At 34.7% G+C, this 22,749-nt stretch overlaps 3 protein-coding genes across 4 annotated transcripts; all 3 read left to right on the top strand.

Annotated features, from left to right (window-relative positions):
- The first annotated feature begins 955 nt into the window (after positions 1 to 955).
- Positions 956 to 6,844, top strand: LOC135156641 (E3 ubiquitin-protein ligase TRIM45-like). Its single transcript, XM_064109493.1, has 2 exons — positions 956 to 1,684; positions 5,363 to 6,844. Exons 1-2 carry the CDS (start codon positions 1,049 to 1,051, stop codon positions 6,623 to 6,625), a joined length of 1,899 nt encoding a protein of 632 aa, XP_063965563.1. The 5' UTR covers positions 956 to 1,048; the 3' UTR covers positions 6,626 to 6,844.
- Positions 6,845 to 9,818: 2,974 nt separating this feature from the next.
- LOC135156593 (prostatic spermine-binding protein-like) lies at positions 9,819 to 10,166 on the top strand. Its single transcript, XM_064109158.1, has one exon. The coding sequence runs from the start codon at positions 9,819 to 9,821 to the stop codon at positions 10,164 to 10,166; it is 348 nt and encodes a 115-aa protein (XP_063965228.1).
- Positions 10,167 to 14,807: 4,641 nt separating this feature from the next.
- On the top strand, positions 14,808 to 22,353 carry LOC129276130 (tripartite motif-containing protein 2-like). Of its 2 annotated transcripts, none has more exons than XM_064109522.1 (2): positions 14,808 to 15,578; positions 19,874 to 22,353. In XM_064109522.1, exons 1-2 carry the CDS (start codon positions 14,952 to 14,954, stop codon positions 21,137 to 21,139), a joined length of 1,893 nt encoding a protein of 630 aa, XP_063965592.1. In that variant the 5' UTR covers positions 14,808 to 14,951; the 3' UTR covers positions 21,140 to 22,353. The 2 variants fall into 2 exon arrangements, with proteins under 2 accessions (XP_063965592.1, XP_063965593.1); XM_064109523.1 differs by having other exon boundaries at positions 14,808 to 15,410.
- Positions 22,354 to 22,749: the final 396 nt, after the last annotated feature.

The raw sequence follows: 22,749 nt of genomic DNA on the forward strand, positions 1-22,749 counted from the left end.
AAAAAGAAAAAGAAAAGAAAAAAAAGAGTTGAGAACTAGATTACCCTCTTTAAATGGGGGTGCTATAGGGAACTGGAATTTAACAATTAACTGACGCATGAAAGGAGGATGTAAGGAACGAGGAGGAGGTGACTGGTTGGTGAATGAAAAAGAGTGAAAATGATATAAACATTTCAAAAGATCTTCTTTTCCAGGTATTATCGCGTGACAAATTTTCCAAATCATACCCTTCATTGAAATATTGTTTGATTTTAACTAAATATTAAAGCGCCCAGAGTCCATATTTATGATCCAACCATGTCCTTCACAGTCAGTAAAAAAAATAAGTTTTTTTAATACAACGCTGTTTACTATAAGAACCCTTAATTACTTGCTAAACGTTTTAAGGAAACATGCTTGATTTAGCAATATCGTTTAAGACTTTAATCACCGTCCAAACAACTACTGTATATACAAGTTGATATAGCAAAACAGCGTGGTATATATAAAGGTTTTTAACAGCTTTTTGACTGTGTTGCTTCAGTCAAACAATTCCAAGGCCAGCACAGATCGATAAATCTCGAATATTTGGATAACCAATTGAAAATAGGAATATCTACATTCTGACTAATCAAACTTTGTAATTGATAAAACTGACAGGAGTTTGTAGTGGAAGAACTGCCATCAGGTAGTCACATGGAACCAGCATTAGACTATCAGTATAATTATTATACCCTGTTCTATTTATAGGAAGTTTCTACTGCACAATGGTGTGTTTTTACCATTGTTTGTAACCAAAAAGTGATACGAGGCTTTTAGATCATTGTTGTATATAAGCCGAATGAAAACATCTCCCTCTTTCGATGGAATTATGCATACATAACGCTGTCAAGTTCAAAGGTAGGTGGGAATACCCAGTTCTTTTAATAGAAAGTTCCTACTTCAATTCACAATAATGTGCTTTTACCATTGTAGCACTACGAGTAATTTGTATCGAAATGCACAGTTGGCTTCGATGTAATGTGATAGTTCTTGTGGTTGGATTTCAATTAGATCTCTTTATTTAGCGATGGCTGAGAAGTGTGGATCAGAGAAAGCATCAAGCTCTTCACCGAACCTGATATGTCCATTATGTCTTGATATATTTGTCGAGGCGACAATCTTAACATCATGTGGACACACATTTTGTAGGCGATGCCTCAAGAAATACGATCTAACCCACCAGGACCTTGATCACATGGTCTGTCCTCTCTGCAGGGAGATCACCAAGTTGTCCGCCAACCGTGTCGATGATCTCCGCCTCAATGTCTCCATCAACGGATGCGTAGACGATTACCACGCCAAGTGTGGAGGGATGAATGCTGTCCTTGAGATGTGCCAGAAATGCACCGCTTGCAAGTCTCTGAAAGACGCTGTATCATTCTGCAGAACATGTAATTGTTTTATGTGTGATGAGTGCTTACATTGCCATCAACATCTTACCACGTTGTTTGACGGTCATGAGATCGTATCAATGGATGATGTCATCGAAGAAAAGGTCAGCATTGGTCATTTATTCGAGAAGTGTTCCATCCACAAACAAGAAAACAAAGATATGTTTTGTGAGGATTGTAAGGTCCATGTCTGTCAAAAGTGCGCACTCGTTGATCATCAAAATCACAAAATCAAGAACCAGGTTGACTTTGAGCAGGAGTTGCGACGGAAGGTAAATTTATTCATAATCATCACAGCAAAAACTGTTTAAAAATCCGTATCGCTGTTTACTATTTGATTTTGAACCTTACAGTAGTTGTTTAGAAGTTTAAACAACCTTGCTTATTTTTTTTTTGAGAATCAAATATAAATAAATCCATAATTTATTGTTCGAAATAGACATGAAATGAAGTACTCCGAAAATTTGCTTTGCCCAATTGATCGTGGGCCCGGCGGCCGCTGTGCAGCGCCAGATCGACGAGGCTCTATCCCTTTAATTGTTGAACGCTAAACAGGGTAGCAGCAAATCCCATCTTTTTACGTCTTTTGGTCTGACGCGGCCGGGGTTTGAACCCCCGACCTCCCGGTTGTGAGACGGACGCTCTACCAACTGAGCCAACACATCAAATTCAAATATCAAATTTAAACTTTGCTTATTAATATTTTTTAAACACTTGCGTATTCTATTTAAACAACTACTTGTAGGGTTGAACACCATTGTATAGAACAATAAACAGCATTTTATACACACATTTTATACAGGGCTATTTTCTATTGAAAGTTAGATTGAGAATTAAATGTTCAAACTCAAACTTTGCGGTTTTAGAGATTAAATTATTTAAATTAGTACTGTAAGGTTCAACAGCGTTGCATATAAATTTCAAACAGCATTTTTACTGCGTATAAAAGGTAGATTTAGTATGGTTATACACTGATATCAAATATTGAGGGTGATCTTTGATATCGAAAATAATAAAGAGCAATTATAGTTTTTGATAATGATTATGATTGTGAGGACGATGATAATGAAAATAATTGGACTACTACTACTACTACTACTACTACTACTACAACTACTACTACTACTACTCCTAGTACTACTACTAGTAGTAGTAGTACTACTACTACTACAACTACTACTACTACTTCTACTACTACTACTACTACTACTTCTACTACTACTACTACTACTACTACTACTACTGCTACTGCTACTACTACTACTACTACTACTACTACTACTACTACTACTACTACCAGTACTACTACTACTACTAGTAGTAGTAGTACTACTACTACTACTACTACTACTACTACTACTACTACTACTACTACTACTATTACTACTGATACTACTACTACTACTACTACTACTACTACTACTACTTCTACTACTACTACTACTACTACTACTACTACTACTACTACTACTACTACTACTACTACTTCTACTACTACTACTACTACTACTACTACTACTACTACTACTACTACTATTATTACTACTACTACTACTACTTCTACTACTACTACTACTACTACTACTACTACTTTTACTACTACTACTACTACTATTACTACTACTACTACTATTGCTGCTGCTACTACTACTACTACTACTACTACTTCTACTTCTACCACTACTACTACTACTACTACTACTTCTACTACTACTACCACCAGGGGCGGATCCAGCCTCTGCCAATAGGGGGGGGGGGCCCGAATTTTTTTTCACCCATATTTTCCCCGATAGGTCGCTCTAAGTTGATTGTTTCTTTGAAGGGGTTGTCCTAGTGGCTTAATGAGCCAAAAAAATTGAGGGGGCTTGAAATGGCGTATCTCGTAAAATTGATATAAGAAGTTACGAGCGAGCAAAATTTTTTGGCATTTTCATTACAAAAATTCAAGTTCTTGATAGATTTGAACATAATATTTGGAAAATAATGATGTTTCACCCTTTTCCCTTTCCTTTTCTCTTTTTTTCGTGATCGTGATCGTGATCGTGATTGTGATTTTTTTTTTTTTTTTTTTTTTTTTTGGGGGGGGCAAAACGCCCATGTCCCATAACAGTAATTTCTTAGCTTTATTCTTATGTAATAATTTCATAAGCCCTATTAAAATAATGTGAGCGCGAAGTGCGAGTTAACAATTTTGAAATTTCATGTATTTTGTCCTGAAAATTCAATTGAACATTCTGAGCAGTGTTTGTAAACTTGAAGAAGATGCGTATGTAACTAGATAAATATTGCGAGCCATTTTTAGCCATATCCATATTTCAATGATTACATTATGCGAGCGCGAGCTGAAATTTGTTGACGTTCCGGCATAAAAAATTAAGGTTCTATGTATTTTTTGTAATCATGAATGGTATAAGTATTATAACCAAACAATCGATGCGAGCGCGAAGAACGAGAGGAAAGAAAAATTAGATTTTAAACTTAAAAACGTGACACTCTCTTCATGTTTTGTAAATCATGAAAAAATGGGTATAACATGATATCTTCCTACATTAATAATGCGAGTGCAAAGGGTGAGCAGAAAATTTTTGATATTCTGATCTGACACTGGATATATAGGCTCATAATGATTGAAATAGAGAACAAGCTGCGTATCTGAATAAACATGCTTGCGCGTGTTTCAGATTTCGACCGAGAATCTGGGCATTCTAAATACCCTTTTTCATCATGAAAATCAATAAAGCGAGTGCGAACCTCGAGCTTAAAGTATTTGATATTCCAATCTGAAAAAAGGTCAATTTAAGCTCTGTATTTCAAGCACTTTGTAGGAAAAATATGAGGTGGATATGAATCACAGTTAAAAAAAGCTCTGATATGTTTCATTATTATTACTTTGAGTTTTGACATAGGACAGGGACATTCTAAGAACATTATGTCATCATATTTTTGATAAACTGTCATGGGGATTTTTAGTAGTTTGTTATAGAATTAATATTGAGATATACAAATCAAATCACCAATCAACATGCGAGCGTGCAGCGCTAGCTATTACGTTTTGACAATTTGACCTGAATAGGGATATTTGAAAACTTTATGGAATGCAGGAAAATAATAGGTACCTGACAAATCAAATTTTGCGAGCGCGCAGCGCGAGCAGAAAATGTTAATATTCAGAAGATAAAACAAATTCTTACAGAGCACTTTTAAAAAAATCAATTTGTAAATGTTACAAAATAATGAAAGTTTGAATATCCGAGCTGAAATATGTTTTGTATATTGACTACAAAATTTGATATTTAAGCTCCATATTGAGCAAGATATATAAATCACCTAAAAGGCAATGCGAGCGCGAAGCACGAGCGAAAAATTTATACTGTACAGTGGCATGAAATATTTTTTCCCCTCATCTTATTTTATTCACTCGCCTTCCTCCTTTTATGTTCTCCCTTCTTTTTTCTTTATTCTTTTCCCTTCTTTTTCCTTTTTTTCTTTCTTTCCCCCTTATTTCTTTTTTTTTTGCTCCGCCAATAGGGGGGGGGGGGCGGGCCCCCCGGCCCCCCTAGATCCGTCTATACCACCACTAATTACTACTAATAATACTATTTTTAATAAAAACTATAATAATGATAATCATTAATATGATAATAATGGATGCTGTTGATTACACAATGATAATGATTATCATTTGTAATACCATCATCAATATTATAACTGTTGCATCTAATCCAGTTGTTCTTTAGTCTTTATGTGAATTACAGTGATGCTTACTATCGTTATTGTTTCAATGTGAAATGCAATTTATGGATATATGTGGTCTCCTTTCAAGCTTATTCAGAATATTGTCTGTTATTCTGTGTGATTTACTTTCGTTTCGTATATAATTTGTTGTTTTATCCTTTAATGATCCAAATCTAACTCGCTGTGTTTACTTATCACACTTTCAATTCATATAGGTGACAGGACTTGCCCAACGCTGCGCTGACAAGAAAGCAGAGCTAGAGAAGAACATTCAGAACATAGAAATACAACGTCATGAGGTACACACTGCAGTGCAAACACTACTAGATGATGTCAGACAAGCCTACAGCATCAAGGCCAAGGAGCTGGAAGAAAATCTTCGAAGTCTTACCGACCAAATAAATGCCTTAGAACGTAGTTTTGATGACGACCTCGACGTCTTGAAGTCAAAAGATCGACAGAGGATCAAGAGTATTTGTAGCTCAATTACTTTGGTAGATAATGACAGACTGGGTCATCTTGAGACAGACACTCTATCTGCTCATATCTTGCTCTGTGAGGAGCTGGATGCCATGCTGAAGGAGGTTTCCCGTCACACTTCTGCGGAAGCTATTAAGAAGAAAGCACAGGAGAAGAGGTTCAAACCAGCGGACTGTACTCGTCTTGACCTCGGGAGTATCTCAGGATCAGATCCCAAGATGGAAGTCATTCAGTGTGTTGATCTACGGGAAGGGGTGCAAGGTATGGCCCGGTACTCGCAAAGCACTGTCGCTATCGGGTATGGGGGGAGTGCACAAGGTATTGATATCATTGATTCAAATGGTGGTAAGCAGCAGTATAGTAACACACCCTTAAGTGACATGAAATGTTGTGATCTGGTCTTGCAACGGGACGGGAGGTTATGCGTGTCTACTGGTAAAACAGAAGCCCACATCTATTCTCCCCTTGGCTCCAGGAAAGCTACAATCCACGTGAGAGGCAATGGATATTATCTCGGAGTTAACAGGAGTCCAACAGATGAAATCATCATTACTAACTATGGAAAACAAGTCTATATGTATGACCCGACGGGATCCACTCTTAAACACACTGTTCAAACAAAGCACAGTGCGTATCAGGCATCTACCACCAGGACGGGTTTGATTGTCACCAGTTCATGTTTTGACGATCCAAGCGTGGTGACGGTCTATGACAGGGATGGGAATGCTGGTGAGTCTCTACAAGCTCCAGAGGATGTCCACCTGTATGCTGCCGTGGATGAGCAGGACAGGGTGTATGTAGCGAGTGTTGATAAGAAGAATAGTAGCGTAGTGATCAGACTCTATGATCTTGATGGTCTGAACATGAGGGAAAGAGTTGAGTTCAATGCACTAGATATGACATTGGATAGTTATTGGTGTTACTTGGTTTCCCTCTCCCCAGACATGCTCGCCTTTGCTTGTAACAAGAAGTTATATTTCATCAAAGTATCACTGTAATCCACGTTATATCACACCATGTAGTATGGAAACTGACGTGCTTTCACCCTGCTACAAATCTACTTTAACAGGTTTCGATATTCAATACTTCATGTATATTACTTACGATATGAAACCTTTTCCTAATGACAAAGTCAGTTAATGTGATACAGATACAATAAAAATTTAATTCGTAGAAAAAAAAAGTATGTTTCGCAGCCAGAAGCTGGATAAAATATGAAAATTTTAGTATTTAATACGACAATATACAAGTGATACAAGTGATAAATAAAATGAATCAATTAATGAAGTGTAAAAATTATACGTTACTTTGCACCAATTTTACGAGTTTTGAATATACCATTTAGTCTGCAACAAACAGGCCTACCGTGCTTATTATTGTAATTATCATTTACTAACTTAAAGATAAAAATATAACTAAGTGTTTATTGAAAATATAATAAAGCAATTAGCAAATGTAATTTCAAATAAATCAAGATAATTACTATCATACTTACTAATGAAAATATTTACAGCGCATTAGGGGAATAAACGGAAAATAAGCAGAAAGACTACACTCTACACAGTATTAGACCATTTTGCTTTCACATCATGCGAAAGTTTCGTATACCACCATACTCATGCCTATTCACTATTTGTATATTATTCAGTTGAATTAACTTTGGTGATGGAATGATAAGATGACTTCTTTCGGACCTTCTAGACGTTTCTTGCATTTTGTTTTTGATAATTATGTGATCTTCTCCAAGAGGGAAAGATATGCCAACCGCTGATAACCAGTTATTAAAAAAACCCAAATATTTCCTGGTAAAAATGTCTCTTTTTGTTTAAGAGTAGTCTTGAAAATATACGGTTTTGATTTTCTTTGTTTTAGAATGTTTACGAGACATGTGAAAAAATATTTCTTATTCTTCTTTTGTCATAAATCCCTTTGAAAGGGAATGGAAGCATTGTAATGGTAATTCGTATAAATTAGTGAACAGGTGGAGATGTGAATATATAATCTATATTCATTTTCCAATATATGCGTGTATAAATATCTCAATTATTATATACTTAATATTGCATATATGAATGTATTGTATGCGGTGTAAAGTATAATTACAAATCTTGAATTATCGTTATATTAAGGTGTAGAGGCTTTCTAAGAATTATTTAGAGAAAATTCATACAGATAGATTTCTCTCTCTACATTCAAGCATGTAACAACGATCACTTCAGATCCCAGAATTTGACACCCATCAAAACTGCTAAATTTGAGCAGTTTTAAAAGAATATTTATGCAATCCTTATCCCGCATTTTCACCTAACAAATTGGTGTAAAAAATAACAAAACAAAACCTTATTTCGAAATTCAAAATAGAAGTTTAATCAAGTAAAAATAGATAATTGTATATATGGAAAATAAAAATAACAACTAGCTTTTTTAGTACAAGCCCCAAACGACGAAATTCTGCGATTGCGATTTTAGGATCATGAAAACAGCCTTAAATAAACGTTCTGAATAGAACCTTTTTACGCAATAATTCTAGAGACCAAGGTATCACCTTTAACGTATTAAGGGGGCCAACTCCAGGTCGATCTGTGGTTATTTTTTTTAAATAACATTTCACTGTACTTAGAATTTAATGTATAAATGATTTTTTTTCTTGTGTAAATATCACGATTTATATTTTAGAAATGCATGCCATTGAATTACTGCCCTCTCAGAGGTTAGTCTATGAGATTCTTTTGTTTATAAAATGTTATAGTTATGACTTATGTTTTAAACGACTCTGTTTATCCTTGGGGAAAGAGTATTTTGATTTGAATTGATTACAACATTTATAGTTTTATAATGTCGGTATAAGGTTTTTTATCATTTTATAATATATGTTTCCTGATGCCATGAATGCATCAATATTAGTGACTATGCGTAGCTATGAGATGACTTTATTTTGAATGCATAACCAGTGACATCAGGGCCCCGTAACACAAATTTGAAAGAACAATTCTGATTGGTTCCTATTCAGTCTAGTGAGCAAAATACGCATGCAACGATGATCTTGATAGGCTATTTCATTTAGCGATTAATCGCTAACCATTATCTCACCTAGTTAGTTCAACATGAAAATAGAGCAAATGTGCTTCATGTTTTGAAATGCACTTCTGGGGCCTGGCCTGTTACACGAACCGTAACAACCATCTTAGATGAATATCTCTACGATTGATTGAATTGACTACAATGTACGATTAATCATGAATACCAAGCCTGCGATCAATCGCTAACCTTTGTGTTACGGGACCCTGTTAGACTTATGGAAATCGTATAGGTATAGATTAGTACGAACTTTATAATATAAAAATATCTTATCTCTTAATATGCTGACTGTAGAATAAATATATTGTTTATTTAAATCAACTGAGAATCACCATTACAGAAAAAAGGGGCCTAAAGCTGCAAATCATTTTACTACATTACATTATTCATAGGCTACATTTTGATATTCGATTGTTTTATTCTCTTATGCCTATATGTATTAGAAAGCATTTAGCAAACCCAAAATAGAAAAAATATAAACAAATGGATATCCGATTATTTTATGAGATATTTAAATGGTGAAGATAGAAAACGAGGGAATATTATTCCGAGAGGACAATCTAGAGTTTGCTATCTAAAAACGACCAATGTATATTTGATTAGAATTGAAGTATATCGAGCAAGTCAAGCATATAGCTATTATTCCCTTTGAATTGAATCTATGGATTTCTTTTTTCATTAAATCTTAAATATAATAAAATTGAATCAAGTCTTTTCAAACTTTGAACTTGTTGAATACTAACTACATAGAGTGCTTGCCAAAGAGTGAAGGAGGGGGGGGGGGTATTCGGTGTGTGAGAGAGAGGGGGGGGGCGAGAAGAGAGTGGAATATGAAGATGATTTACTTAAAAACCAAGAACTGCTTATCACTAATTTCGGTTGAAAAAAAATACATGTATAGTCGACACTATCATATTCTGGTAGAATAGTTTTAATAGATAATCACTGAGACATCAACACGAATTCTGAGAGTTTCTAGTAATAAGAAAAAGGGTTGAGGTAGGGGGGGGGGGTGTCATCTCGAATACATTTGTGTTAAATTTGCTAGTGACGGCTTACGGTACATGGGTATGTGATATAAGCGTCATAGCGACGAATGTGATGGTAATTATTATGATAGATGATGATGATGATGATGATTGTGATGAAGATTATTCAAATGATGGTAGCCGTGGCGGTAGTGATGGTGACGATGATGAATATTATGATGATGATGATGAAGGTAATGTTGGTCCTTGTGGTATTAATGGTGATAATTTTAATAATGATGGTGGTGAAGATGATAGCGATGATGATGTAACGATGATGATAGTATTAATGATGATGATGGTGGTGATGACGACGACGACGATGATAGTGGCACGTGGTGATGAAGATGGTGGTAAAGATGATGATGACGACGATGACGATGATGATGATAGTGGAAATGATGAGGTGATGATGATAGTTATAACGGAATAACCATCGTTAATACACATGGTGATGATAAGCAGATATAGATTTGAAGGAGGATAATTGAGATAAAAATTGTTTTTTGACGCACGCGATAATCAGAATGGAAATAAAATAAGATTATAATGTTTTCCTTGATCTATACATATATTCAAAAGAGCACATTTATCTCGAATGACCTGACATGTACGGGAAATTAAAATGGAAGAGATAAATATTCAAGATAAGGAAGAACTTTAGGTGGACATTTTGATTTAGAAATTATTATTAAAATGGGCCATGTACAAACACCCAGAGGGAGAAAGGAAATAAGTAGAATGGGAGAGAGAGAGAGGGGGGGGGGGGGTGAAAGAAAGGGATAAAAGGGAGAAAGAATTAAAGAAAAAAAGATAAGAAATCAGAAAAATAAAGGAGCAAAGATTAAAAGAAGTGTAGGAAAGAAACAACAAAACGATAATATCGGTTTTTCGAAATAATTATCAAGAAAGAAAGACTGGTTTCAAAACTGTGTATGATGGCGCTATTCAAACTTCTTGAACGGCGACATTACTTCGGGTACACTTAATACAAGGTCGTTTATGGTTGAGAGTGCGATATCTGTTCTTGATGATAATTTTTTTTTCATTATCGAATTGTAATAAGATAATTGAAAATAAATCATAATTACTCGGATACTGATAGGGCCTACTATAGCAAAAAATTTAGTAAAAATTATATTCATCTCTTGACCATGTTAATGAGAATCTTTGTCATCTATTCACTGACAGACCAGCGCTTCTCAACCGATGGGCCGCGAGAAACTTAAGATGGAGGGGGAAAAATAGGGGAAAACTATAGTAGGGCCTATATTTCACAGACGAGTCCGAACATATGCCCGATCATGGAGGTAGAAAACTACTTCCATGGTCCGATCGGTCTACGTGGGTCAAACAAAACTAAAACACGCTTAGGTATCATGTATGTTCCAAAGCCTACACATGCACACTATGATGGTTTCGATCTAACTTTGATGTGAACCTCGTGTACATGCATTTTGTGAATGTAGTTAATTGTCGCCCATTTACCGGACATTTGCGATACAGATTAGTTCTCAAACTGTTTGTTTCGAATGTGCTTTAGAGATTTGTGTTCAAATTTCACGAAACATTTTTTTTCATCAAAATTGACGTTTTCTACAAATTTTGGTTGGTGGGCCTCGAAAAAATTCTGAGAATCACAGTGGTCCTCAAGTAAAAAAAAGTTGAGAAGCGCTGTAGCCAGTGTTACAGTGGAACTCCAAAGTTAGTGAACCCCTCCAAAAAGAACATAATATGTATTTAGATTGTAGTGCTGATGTGTATATTCAACACTCAGCATGAAAAAAATGCATTTATTTTTTGGTGGGGTTCACTAACTTTTGAGAAGGAATAGTGGACAAGGGACGGGAGTCACTATTACTAAGGTATATATATACATATATATATATATATATATATATATATATATATATATATATATATATATATATATATATATATATATATATGTTTATATGTATATATATATATATATATATTTAAACAAAGCTAGAAAAACATTGTGTTAAATTTGCTAATGACGGCTTACGGTACATGGGTATGTGATATAAGCGTCATAGCGACGAATGTGATGGTGATTATGATAGACGATGTGATGATGGTGATGATGATGATAATGATGATGATGATGATGGTAATGATGATGATGGCATTGATTATGACGATATATGATGATGGTGATAGTGATGAAGATAATGATGGTAATGATGATGATGATGATGATGGTAATGATGATGATGATGATGATGATGGTAACGATGATGATGATGATGATGATGATAATAATGATGGCAATGATTATGACGATACATGATGATGATGATGATGAAGATGATGATGATGGTAATGATGATGATGGTGATGATGATGATAATAATGATAATGATGACAATGATTATGGCGATACATGTTGATGATGGTGATGATAGTGATGATAATGATGATCGTAATGATTACTATGATAGATGATGATGATGGTGGTGATGAAGATTATTCAAATGATGGTAGCCGTGGTGGTGATAGGGGTGGTGGGGATGGTAACGACGGTGACTATGAGGATGATGGTGGTGATGATGATGGTGGTGGTGGTGGTGATGATAGGGGTGGTGGTTGCAATGACGATGATTATTATTACTATCATTATGAAGGTAGTGTTGTCGTGGTGGTATTTATGTTGATAATGATAATAATAGTGGTGGTGAAGATGATAGCGATGGTGACGATGTAATGATGATGATGGTGGTGTTGATAGAGTTTAGGATAGTGATGATGCTGCTGATGATGATGATGATGACGACGAAGATGATGATGGTGATGATGACGAATACGATGATGATGTCGAAGGTGGCATATGGTGGTGGTCAAGATGGTGATGACGACGACGATGTTGGTGATGATGGTAATGATGATGATGATGATGACGGTGATGATAATAGTTGTTAAGGCATAACCATCGTTAATAAGTATGGTGATGATAAGCAGAGAAAGATTTGAAGGATAATTGAAATATAAATTGCTTTTGAACGCACGCGATGATCACAATGAAAATGAAATAAGATTATAATGTTTTCCTTGATCTATATACATATATTCAAAACAGCACATTTATCTCGACTGACATACGCATGAAATAACCTTTATTAAAAATATCATCAAAATTAACTGTACATTTAAGATAAGGAAGAACTCTTGGTGGACACTGATTTATAAATAACTATTAAAAATGGGTCATGTACGAACACCCAGAGGGAGAAAGGAAAGAAATAGAATGGGAGAGAGAGAGAGGGGGGGGGGTGAAAGAAAGGGAGAAAGAATTAAAGAAAAAAGGTAAGAAATTAGAAAAAATAATGGAGCAAAAATTAAAAGAAGGTAGTAGTAGGAAAGAAACATCACAACAATAATATCGGTTTTTCGAAATAATTTTCAAGAAAGTAAGACTGGTTTCAAAACTGTGTATGATGGCGCTATTCCAACTTATTAAACGGCGGCATTACTTCGGGTACACTATGTGCGTAATATGTTCTTGGTGATTTAAGTTTTTTTTTCATCATGGAATCGTATCAAAATAATTGACAATAAATCACAATTACTCGGATACTGATAGGGCCTACTATAGAAACAGTTAAGTAGTGATTCTATTCATCTCTTGACCATGTTAATGAGAATCTTTGTCATTTATCTTAACAATGTTACAGTGGAGCTCCAAAGTCAGTGAATCCTACCAAAATAAACATGAAATGTATTTAGAATGTTCAAGTCCTGCCATTTTTTTTAGATATCTAATAATGAATTGATTTGATAAACTTTCAAATTCAATAAAGTTTGTTTCTCTGGGCTCGCTGCGTATTGTAGTGTTGTTGTCTATATTCAACACTCGGCATGAAGCGTTTTGTGGTGGGGTTCACTAACCTTTGAGAAGGAATAGTGGACAAGGAACGGGAGCCACTATTACTAAGGTATTAAGAAATAAAGCTAGAAAAATATACAAAGAAAGTACTACCCCCCCCCCCCCGAACAGACAAAGAAAAACTTTAAAAGGAAAGAAAGAACAACAATGACAGACAACAATAAACATTGAGAAAAATATCTTTCCTATAATAAAACAGAATGAAAAAAAGAAAAATAAACACAGAAAAAAATAAAGAGATGGAGAGAGTGGGGGGGGGGGGGGGGGAGTTGGGAGAGAATATGAGAAGAGTGGATCAGGAGTACATGAGATGAAACCTGAGCGAGAATCAGAGATGAGAGAAAGATACAAACATTTTTTAAATTATCCCAACACAAACATTACTGAATGATTTCCTTTTATTCAAACAATTAAAAAAAGAGCATAAAACCACAATGTCACAAAACAATATCGACAAACAGAATCAGAACTTTCCTTTAAAGATTTTTGTTCTTGTTACCGAATAAAGATCTCTCAAAATATGGAACATTTAGTCAGGTACCCCAACATAATCTCTTCTTGATCGAGAAATAGAGATGCATTACAATATTGAAAATATCAAATCATCCATGATGAGATTTTTACACATGTAGACAAAAATTGTGGAAAAATTACCTACTTTTTTACATAATCAGATATCTAAATGATGAAAACAGATTCTGTCTGTAAAGGAAAATTGGAACATTGAAGTCGGGTAACCTAATGAAATATTTTCTTGATAGAGAAAAAGAGATGCATAAAACATTGGAAATATCAAATCATCCATTCTGGGACTTATGCATATGAAGGGAAAAACACGGAAAATTGACTCTTTGGTTTTTTGCATAATAATATCTGTAAATGAGTTACACTGAAAAGGCATACTCTCTTTTAATAAAGGAAAATTCGAAAATTCAAGAAAGGTAGCCGAATGAAATATCTTCTTATTGATAGAGAAATAGAGATGCACATCCAATATTGGAAATATCAAATAATCCATTTTGGGATTTTGCATATGAAGACAAAAATGCCTAATTTGATAATGACACCCCCTCTATCGATGAATAAATACATAACACGCAGTCAAGTTCAAAGGTAGCTGGGAATACCCAGTTCTATTGTTATAGGATGTTCAAAGTGGGTGTGTTTGACTTGTAGTTGAATTTGTATTGAAGTACAACAACAGTATGAAGCTGGACCATTGCGTTGTATCACGAACTTGACGTTTCAATATACATAAGTCCTGACAGACATTTAGGAATTTAGATCTCGTGTTTGTAAATCAATTTAGCGATGGCTGAGAAGTGTGGATCATCAAGCTCTTCACCGAACCTGATATGTCCATTATGTCTTGATATATTTGTCGAGGCGACAATCTTAACTTCATGTGGACACACATTTTGTAGGCGATGCCTCAAGAAATACGATCTAACCCACCAGGACCTTGATCACATGGTCTGTCCTCTCTGCAGGGAGATCACCGAGTTGTCCGCCAACCGTGTCGATGATCTCCGCCTCAATGTCGCCATCAACGGATGCGTAGACGATTTTCACGCCAAGTGCGGAGGGATGAATGCTGTCCTTGAGATGTGCCAGAAATGTACCGCTTGCAAGTCTCTGGAAGACGCTGTGTCATTCTGCAGAACATGTAATTATTACATGTGTGATGAGTGCTTACATTGTCATCGACATCTTACAGTTGTCTTCGAAGGTCATGAGATTGTATCCATGGATGATGTCGTCGAAGGAAAGGTCAGCATTGGTCATTTATTCGAGAAGTGTTCCATCCACAAACAAGAAAACAAAGATATGTTTTGTGAGGATTGTAAGGTCCATGTCTGTCACAAGTGCATACTCGTTGATCATCAAAATCACAAAATCAAGAACCAGGTTAACTTTGAGCAGGAGTTGCGACAGAAGGTAATTGTATTCATAATTATCACAGTAAAAACGCTGTTTAAAATCTATATAACACTGTGCACTATTTGAACCTTACAGTAGTTGTTTAGAAGTTTAAACAACCAGACTTTTTTGATAATCAAATATTAATAATCAAACTTAGCTGTTTAAACGCTTAAAAAATATTTAAACAAGTAATGTGAGGTAAAAAAGTGTATAAAAAATGTAGGCAATATTTTGAAAGCGTACACTCATAAAAAGTTTAGGCAAAAAAGGCCAAATTTTTAACCATCACTGCGAAACATACTATCCATACTACTATTGGTTAAAATCTGTCCAAATTGGGTAACAAAAACTAATAATTCGGTAATAAATTTGCTCAATTAGATAATAATTGCCCAGAATATATAGGCATGTATATATTTCTTTACAAACAAACTTTACCCAACATAGTGGACAGTATGTTGCCCAACATAATAGGTAGATTAAACATGGTTATAAATACTGAGGGTGATCATTGATGTCGATGATGAAAATTAATTAATAAGAATAAACACCAAAGATCATACCAGGTTTAATAATGATTATGATGGTGACAACAATAATACTTATAATCACAATATTAAGGTATATAAGATATTAAGAACAGTAACTGGACTTTAAAGATTGAAAAAAAATAATATTAATGACAATGAAATATTAATGATAATAATAATTATAATAACAAAAATAATAATACTTATAATCATAGACATGAATATTGATAAATAGAATGACAACAATAATAGATGGTGTTAAATACAGATTGACAAGGATGAATAATACTTTGCAATACCATAATCAGTATGTAAAATGTTTTTTTTTTAACCCTTCCACATGGGTCCTTTATTGAAATCACTATAATACATATTTTTTGACAATACATGATTGAATAATTAACACAGTATATGACACACAAGTTGAACATTTACAATACAATATTCCATAAAATTATCGTAACATTTGTATAAAAAAAGCAAAATCAAAGATCAAAGTGCAAAGGAAAGAGAAAATCCATACAAGATATATATATATATATATGTATTTTAGAATGATATCTGAGAGACTTAATGTAATAAAGTAAAAGATGACCACCTTTTTATGAATTTCTTCTCTTTCAGATTTGTTTTATATATATACTTTTCCATACCATAATAAGGCTTTATTTCAGACAAAATATGGTCGAAAACTGGAAGACAGTGTTTGCATTTTGCTGCAAAAATTTCTTTTCTAACGATTATAAAAATATAATTAAGAGCACCATTGTTTCCGTAAAAACCGAATAGTTTATTCTGGTTTGAAATTTTGATATGCAAATTTTTACGAGAAAAACAAATTTCGAGTTGAGACCATATTTCGTTTGTGTGGGCACAAGAACAAAAAATATGCATAACAGTTTCTTTATCATTATAACAAAAAGTACATAAGTTATCTGTAACCAATTTAAATCGTAACAAATCATTTTTCATATAAATAATTCTATTCACTATTTTGAACTGAAACCATCTCATGTTGACATCTGCAGTTGAATAAAAATTGACATGTGCATTGTATTTGCGTTGAAAATCAAAATATGAGAGAAATTTTCCATCTGTTCCCAAAATATCATTAACAAAACGCACCCCATTAGCACACCAAGACCTATAAAATATTCCATTATTATTCATTTTAATTTTTGGATTATTCCAAAGGGCTTGACATGCAACGTCATCAACAATAAGGCGGAAAAGATCTGAAAAGGCCAACAATACCTGTGCCCAAAATGGGTTATTCATTGATATAGCAAGTGATTTATAATGCTCAGCCCCCATGAATAATTGAAAAGATGTATATGGTGCAGGCAAAAATAATTGAAACATGTGAAAAGTAAAATTTTCAGAACAAGAAATAAACCTTCTTATCCATGACATTTTTAATGATTTGGAATGGATAAAAATATCAGTCATCCTAACACCACCCTCACTATACGATTGACACATTTGTTTCCTACTTATTTTATCAGGTTTGCCTTCCCATATAAAGTCGTAAAAACATCGGTGAATATCATTCATAATTTCTAATTTTGGTTCTGGAAAAGATAAAAACAAGTAATTCAATTTCGGTATAAATATAGATTTAACAATGGTTACCCTCCCTAAGGGAGTCAAAGATCTTTTTCGCCATACCGCCATATGACGTTTTATTTCTTTAAACTTTTCTTGATAATTGTAATCAACCATTCCTGATAATTCAACTGAAAAGTTTATACCTAGGTACCTAAAATATCCTTCCGAAATCCAGTTCAGTTTGTACTCGTGTAAAATCTCTTTTTTGAAAGTTCTATTCTTCCCAATCCATATCACCTGGGTTTTAGTTATGTTAATTTTGAGGTTGGATATTTTTTTTCAAATTCATCAAGTGTATCAAGGGCACATTTTAAATCTTGTTCTGAACCATTGAGTGTCAAAAGGGTATCATCTGCATATTGTAACACTTTAAGTGTTTTCCATTAATATGCATTCCCTCTAGTTTGTCTGAGTGTCGAATCAAAATACCAAGAATCTCACTTACTAACAAAAAAAGATAGGGAGATAAAGGATCTCCTTGACGACACCCTCTTCCTATATTAAACCTATTTGTACAATGTCCGTTAACTAACACACAAGAGGTTGCGTCTGCATAGAACAATTTTATCCGCCTTTTAATGGATGGACCGAAGCGAAAAAAATCCAGGACATTGAAAAGAAAATTATGTGATACAGAATCGAAAGCTTTTTCAAAATCAACAACCAGAAGCATGCCAGCTATATCATGTAATTCACTGTAAAGTAATGTGTCATACAATAAACGAATGTTTTCACCTATGAAGCGACCATAAAAAAAAACAGTTTGGTTTTGATGAATTAAAAAAGACAGAGCACATTTGAGTCTGTTTGCTATACAACTGGACGCTATTTTATAGACAACATTTAATAGGGAGATAGGTCGCCAATTTCTTAACAAGTGTCTGGGTTTTTTTCCTTTCGGAATTAAAGTAATTATTCCCATTTTTTGTGAATTAGACATATGTCCTGAAAAAATACGCATAATTTAATGATCTAACCAAAAAAAGTTTGATATCTTCCCAAAAATAACGATACAATTCTACGGTAAAACTATCCTGTCCGGGCGATTTACTATTTTTCATGAGCTTTAAAACGGAAAGGACCTCATCAACATTCAAAGGACCCTCCAATAAGGACGACATTTTAGGGGACACCTTAGGAATACCAGGAAAATTTAATAATAATTCCAAGTTGCTTACGTTGGTTTCCTTTTCCGCATAAAGATTAGAGTAAAAATTAAATATTTCATTGATTATGTCACTTTGCATTTCTAAATTATCACCATTTTCAGTGGATAACTGACGTATTTCTTTATTAATGCAATTTGTTTTTCTAAATTTCAAAAGAATTTAGAAGGCTTTTCACCAAACTCCATCCACTTAATCCGAGATCGAATCGCAATTCCTTCATCATGTTTATTAGATTTTAAACAAAATGTTTCCAGTTCTGATTTTGCTTTATCAATTTGATCCAAATATTTTTTATATCCAGATATTTTATCGTCGGTGTCGGTAATCACCAGTTTTCTTTCACGCTCTTCAATTTTTTTTTCTAAGTCTTTTTCTCTGTTTATATTTTGTTTTTTTTACAAAGGAGGCATGTGATATTGCTTCTCCTCGTATTATCATCATTAAAGTTTCGAAAAATAACTGATCGTTTATATTGAATTCACAATCACCTACTATTCGATCATTTTCATCAAATTTTACTTCGTCTCTCGCATAAAATATAGTCGTATCGTTTATTACTTTTTTGATATTAGAAACAAATTCATCACTTTTCAATAGAGAATTGTTGAATTTCCAAAAACCAGGACCTCTTTTTATCTTATTCAAGTTGAGACTTAGACAAACTAAAGAATGATCTGTGCGATAACCTGAAAATATGCGAACTTTCTGAACAAGTGAAAGGAGCTCCGAAGAAATTAAAAAGAAGTCTAATCTACTCTGTTTTAAGTATGTAAAACGTTGTTGCATTTAATCCAGTTCTTTATTCTTTATGTTGAATTACATTGATGATTATTACCGTTATTGTTTAAATATGACGTACAATTTTGTAATTATCTGTTGTCTCTCTTCAAGCTTATTCAGAAAATCGTATGTCATTCTGTTTTAGTATTTCTTATAATACGCCTTTATGGAATATTTCCAGATCTAACTCGCTGTTTTTACATATCACACTTTCATTCTGTAGGTGACAGACCTTGCTCAGCGATGTGCCGACAAGAAAGCAGAGCTGGAGAAGAACATTCAGAACATAGAAATACAACGTAATGAGGTACACACTGCAGTGCAGACACTACTAGATGATGCCAGACAAGCCTACAGCATCAAGGCCAAACAGCTGGATGAAAATCTTCGAAATCTCACCGAGCAAATAAATGCCTTAGAACGTAGTTTTGATGACGACCTCGACGTCTTGAAGTCAAAATGTCGACAGAGGATCAAGAGTATTTGTAGTTCAATTACTTTGGTAGATAATGACAGACTGGGTCATCTTGAGACAGACACTCTATCTGCTCATATCTTGCTCTGTGAGGAGCTGGATACCATGCTGAAGGAGGTTACTGATCGCACTTCTGCGGAAGCTATTAAGAAGAAAGCACAGGAGAAGAGGTTCAAACCAGCAGACGATACTCGTCTTGACCTCGGGAGCATCTCGGGATCAGATCACAAGATGGATGTCATTCAGTGTGTTGATCTACGGGAAGCGATGCAAGGTATGGCACGGCACTCCAATAGCACTGTCGCTATCGGGTATGGGTGGAATGCACAAGTTATTGATATCATTGATTCAAATGGTGGAAACCAGCGGTATAGAAACACACCCTTTAGTGACATGGAATGTTATGATCTGGTTTTGCAACGGGACGGGTCGTTATGCGTGTCCACTTGTTCTTATACGGAAGCCTACATCTACTCTCCCCTTGGCTCCAGGAAAGCAACAATCCACGTGAGAGACAGTGGATATCTTCTCAAAGTTAACAGAAGTCCATCAGATGAAATCATCATTACTAACTATGGAAAACAAGTCTATATCTATGACCCGTCAGGATCCACTCTTAAACACACTGTTCAAACAAAGCACGATACGTGGCAGGCATCTACCACCAGGACGGGTTTGATCGTCACGAGTCCATGTTTGGACGATCCAAGCGTTGTGACGGTCTATGACAGGGATGGGAATGCTGGTGAGTCTCTACACGCTCCAGAGGATGTCTACCTGTATGCTGCCGTGGATGAGAAGGACAGGGTGTATGTAGCGAGTGTTGATAAGAAGAATAATAGCGTCGTGATCAGGCTCTATGATCTTGATGGTCTGAACCTGAAGGAAAGAGTTGAGTTCAATGCACTTGATATGACATTGAAATATGGGTGGTGTTACTTGGTTTCCCTCTCCCCAGACATGCTCGCCTTTGCTTGTCACAAGAAGTTATATTTCATCAAGGTATCACTGTAATCCAGATTGTCTCACACCATATGGTATCACAGCCCAATATTGTGTAATATGTATTCACCCAGCTATCCTGTTTTACCTCCATGGTTCCATATTCTATTGTTTATTCTAATTTCACGATATCTTATTCCAATGGTAGGATCCATCATGTGACATTCGTAGGAATACACAGACTAGTCACGCATGCTATAGAACTATCAGTAAAATTCCTTTAAAAATGGGTTCTCCTGTCTGAAAATAGTAAAATCAGAATATATATTATGATGTACTCCATAGTATAAAATGGCAAAACGCTGAAAATTTCATCAAAATCTGATAAAACAAACTAATCAATACGTAAGTTTATCGATGTTCTGTGAAAACAGCTCTATTCATGCAATGACCAGTGATAGGTGGGCTGATGTCGTGTGGTCCTAACTTTCCCTTTTCTTATTTCATTAACGGACATCACAATGTATGTGTGTAAAATATGTTTCAACAATGATGATATTACCGTCAAAGCAGTAACCAATCTTATAACAGTGTCACCAAAGTAACGCAATGCTGATAAAATTTTCAGTTTTTTGTTTGTCACTCTCAGCCTGAGTACCCCTTCATTACTGTATTGATCTATATTTTGTAAATAATTTTGGGTGTATATATACAAAACATGTTGGTGAGGATTTTTATACTGGACTGTGGAGAAAGTGCGATTGGTTGGTTGTTAGTAATCAACCAGTGAACCGACGGCTTAAGGTCCTCTCCGAGGGACCTGATAATAATATCGTATAAAAGGGCACTAGCGCTCTGACTTGTCATCTAACCCACTCCACCGGATTGAGAGACCAACATAGGCCAACGATTTCATGTATGTGTGTTTGTAAGCAACCATATCCTTGAGTCATAGCCATGTATCTGATTCAAATTTGTTTTGTTAATATTCTCGTAGTTATCGTGTACAGTAATGTACAGTATATGGACATCAACATATTTCCTTAAAGCGTCGGATATTTAGTTCTCATGTCTATTTCATCAAATAATATGACTTCATAATTTAATAGGTTGTTAGGCGCAACGAACTTTTCTATTGAATTTGATCATTATAATGCATATGATGATGACCCCTTGTTATCTCCTACTAATAATGAATAATGCAATGTGAAGGTGTAATCACTTTGTAAATACAATGTGAACGTGTAATCACTTTGTAAAAAAGCTCCAAAATGACATACTGCTGTAAAAAAAAAAAAAACGCTGTTTCAAATTGTAAGCACGTTGTTTAAGCCCATCACTCAAATAACTATCGTTTAAATTTTTTAAAAGAAGTTGTTTATAAAGTTTAAACAATTACATACAAATTTAAACAGCTTGTTGTTAGAGTGACAGACTTAAACAATGTACTTTTTTACTGCTTAGTGACTGTGTAAAATTTGTACATTTTGATTATGTTCACTCTCTGTTGTTTCATGTTGTGGTTGGGTTGTTAAGTGGTTTTACTTGACTCGAACAACAGAGAGGAGTTAGAGATTTTTTACAGGTAGGAAGGGTATTTTATTACTCAGCATGAGTGCGCCCTCTAACTGAATATACATTATAGGTTATCAGTTGAACAAATCACATAAACGGGATACTGT

The sequence above is a fragment of the Lytechinus pictus genome, chromosome 14 (assembly GCF_037042905.1).
Source record: "Lytechinus pictus isolate F3 Inbred chromosome 14, Lp3.0, whole genome shotgun sequence".
NCBI classification, from domain to species: Eukaryota; Metazoa; Echinodermata; class Echinoidea; order Temnopleuroida; family Toxopneustidae; genus Lytechinus; species Lytechinus pictus.

Bases quoted from the DNA above. Each gene is read 5' to 3' on its own strand.
- LOC135156593 (XM_064109158.1), top strand. From the start codon at position 9,819: ATGATAGATGATGATGATGATGATGATTGTGATGAAGATTATTCAAAT.
- LOC135156641 (XM_064109493.1), top strand. From the start codon at position 1,049: ATGGCTGAGAAGTGTGGATCAGAGAAAGCATCAAGCTCTTCACCGAAC. The intron at 1,685-5,362 runs GTAAATTTATTC...CAATTCATATAG, and splicing joins AGCAGGAGTTGCGACGGAAG to GTGACAGGACTTGCCCAACG.
- LOC129276130 (XM_064109522.1), top strand. From the start codon at position 14,952: ATGGCTGAGAAGTGTGGATCATCAAGCTCTTCACCGAACCTGATATGT. The intron at 15,579-19,873 runs GTAATTGTATTC...TTCATTCTGTAG, and splicing joins AGCAGGAGTTGCGACAGAAG to GTGACAGACCTTGCTCAGCG.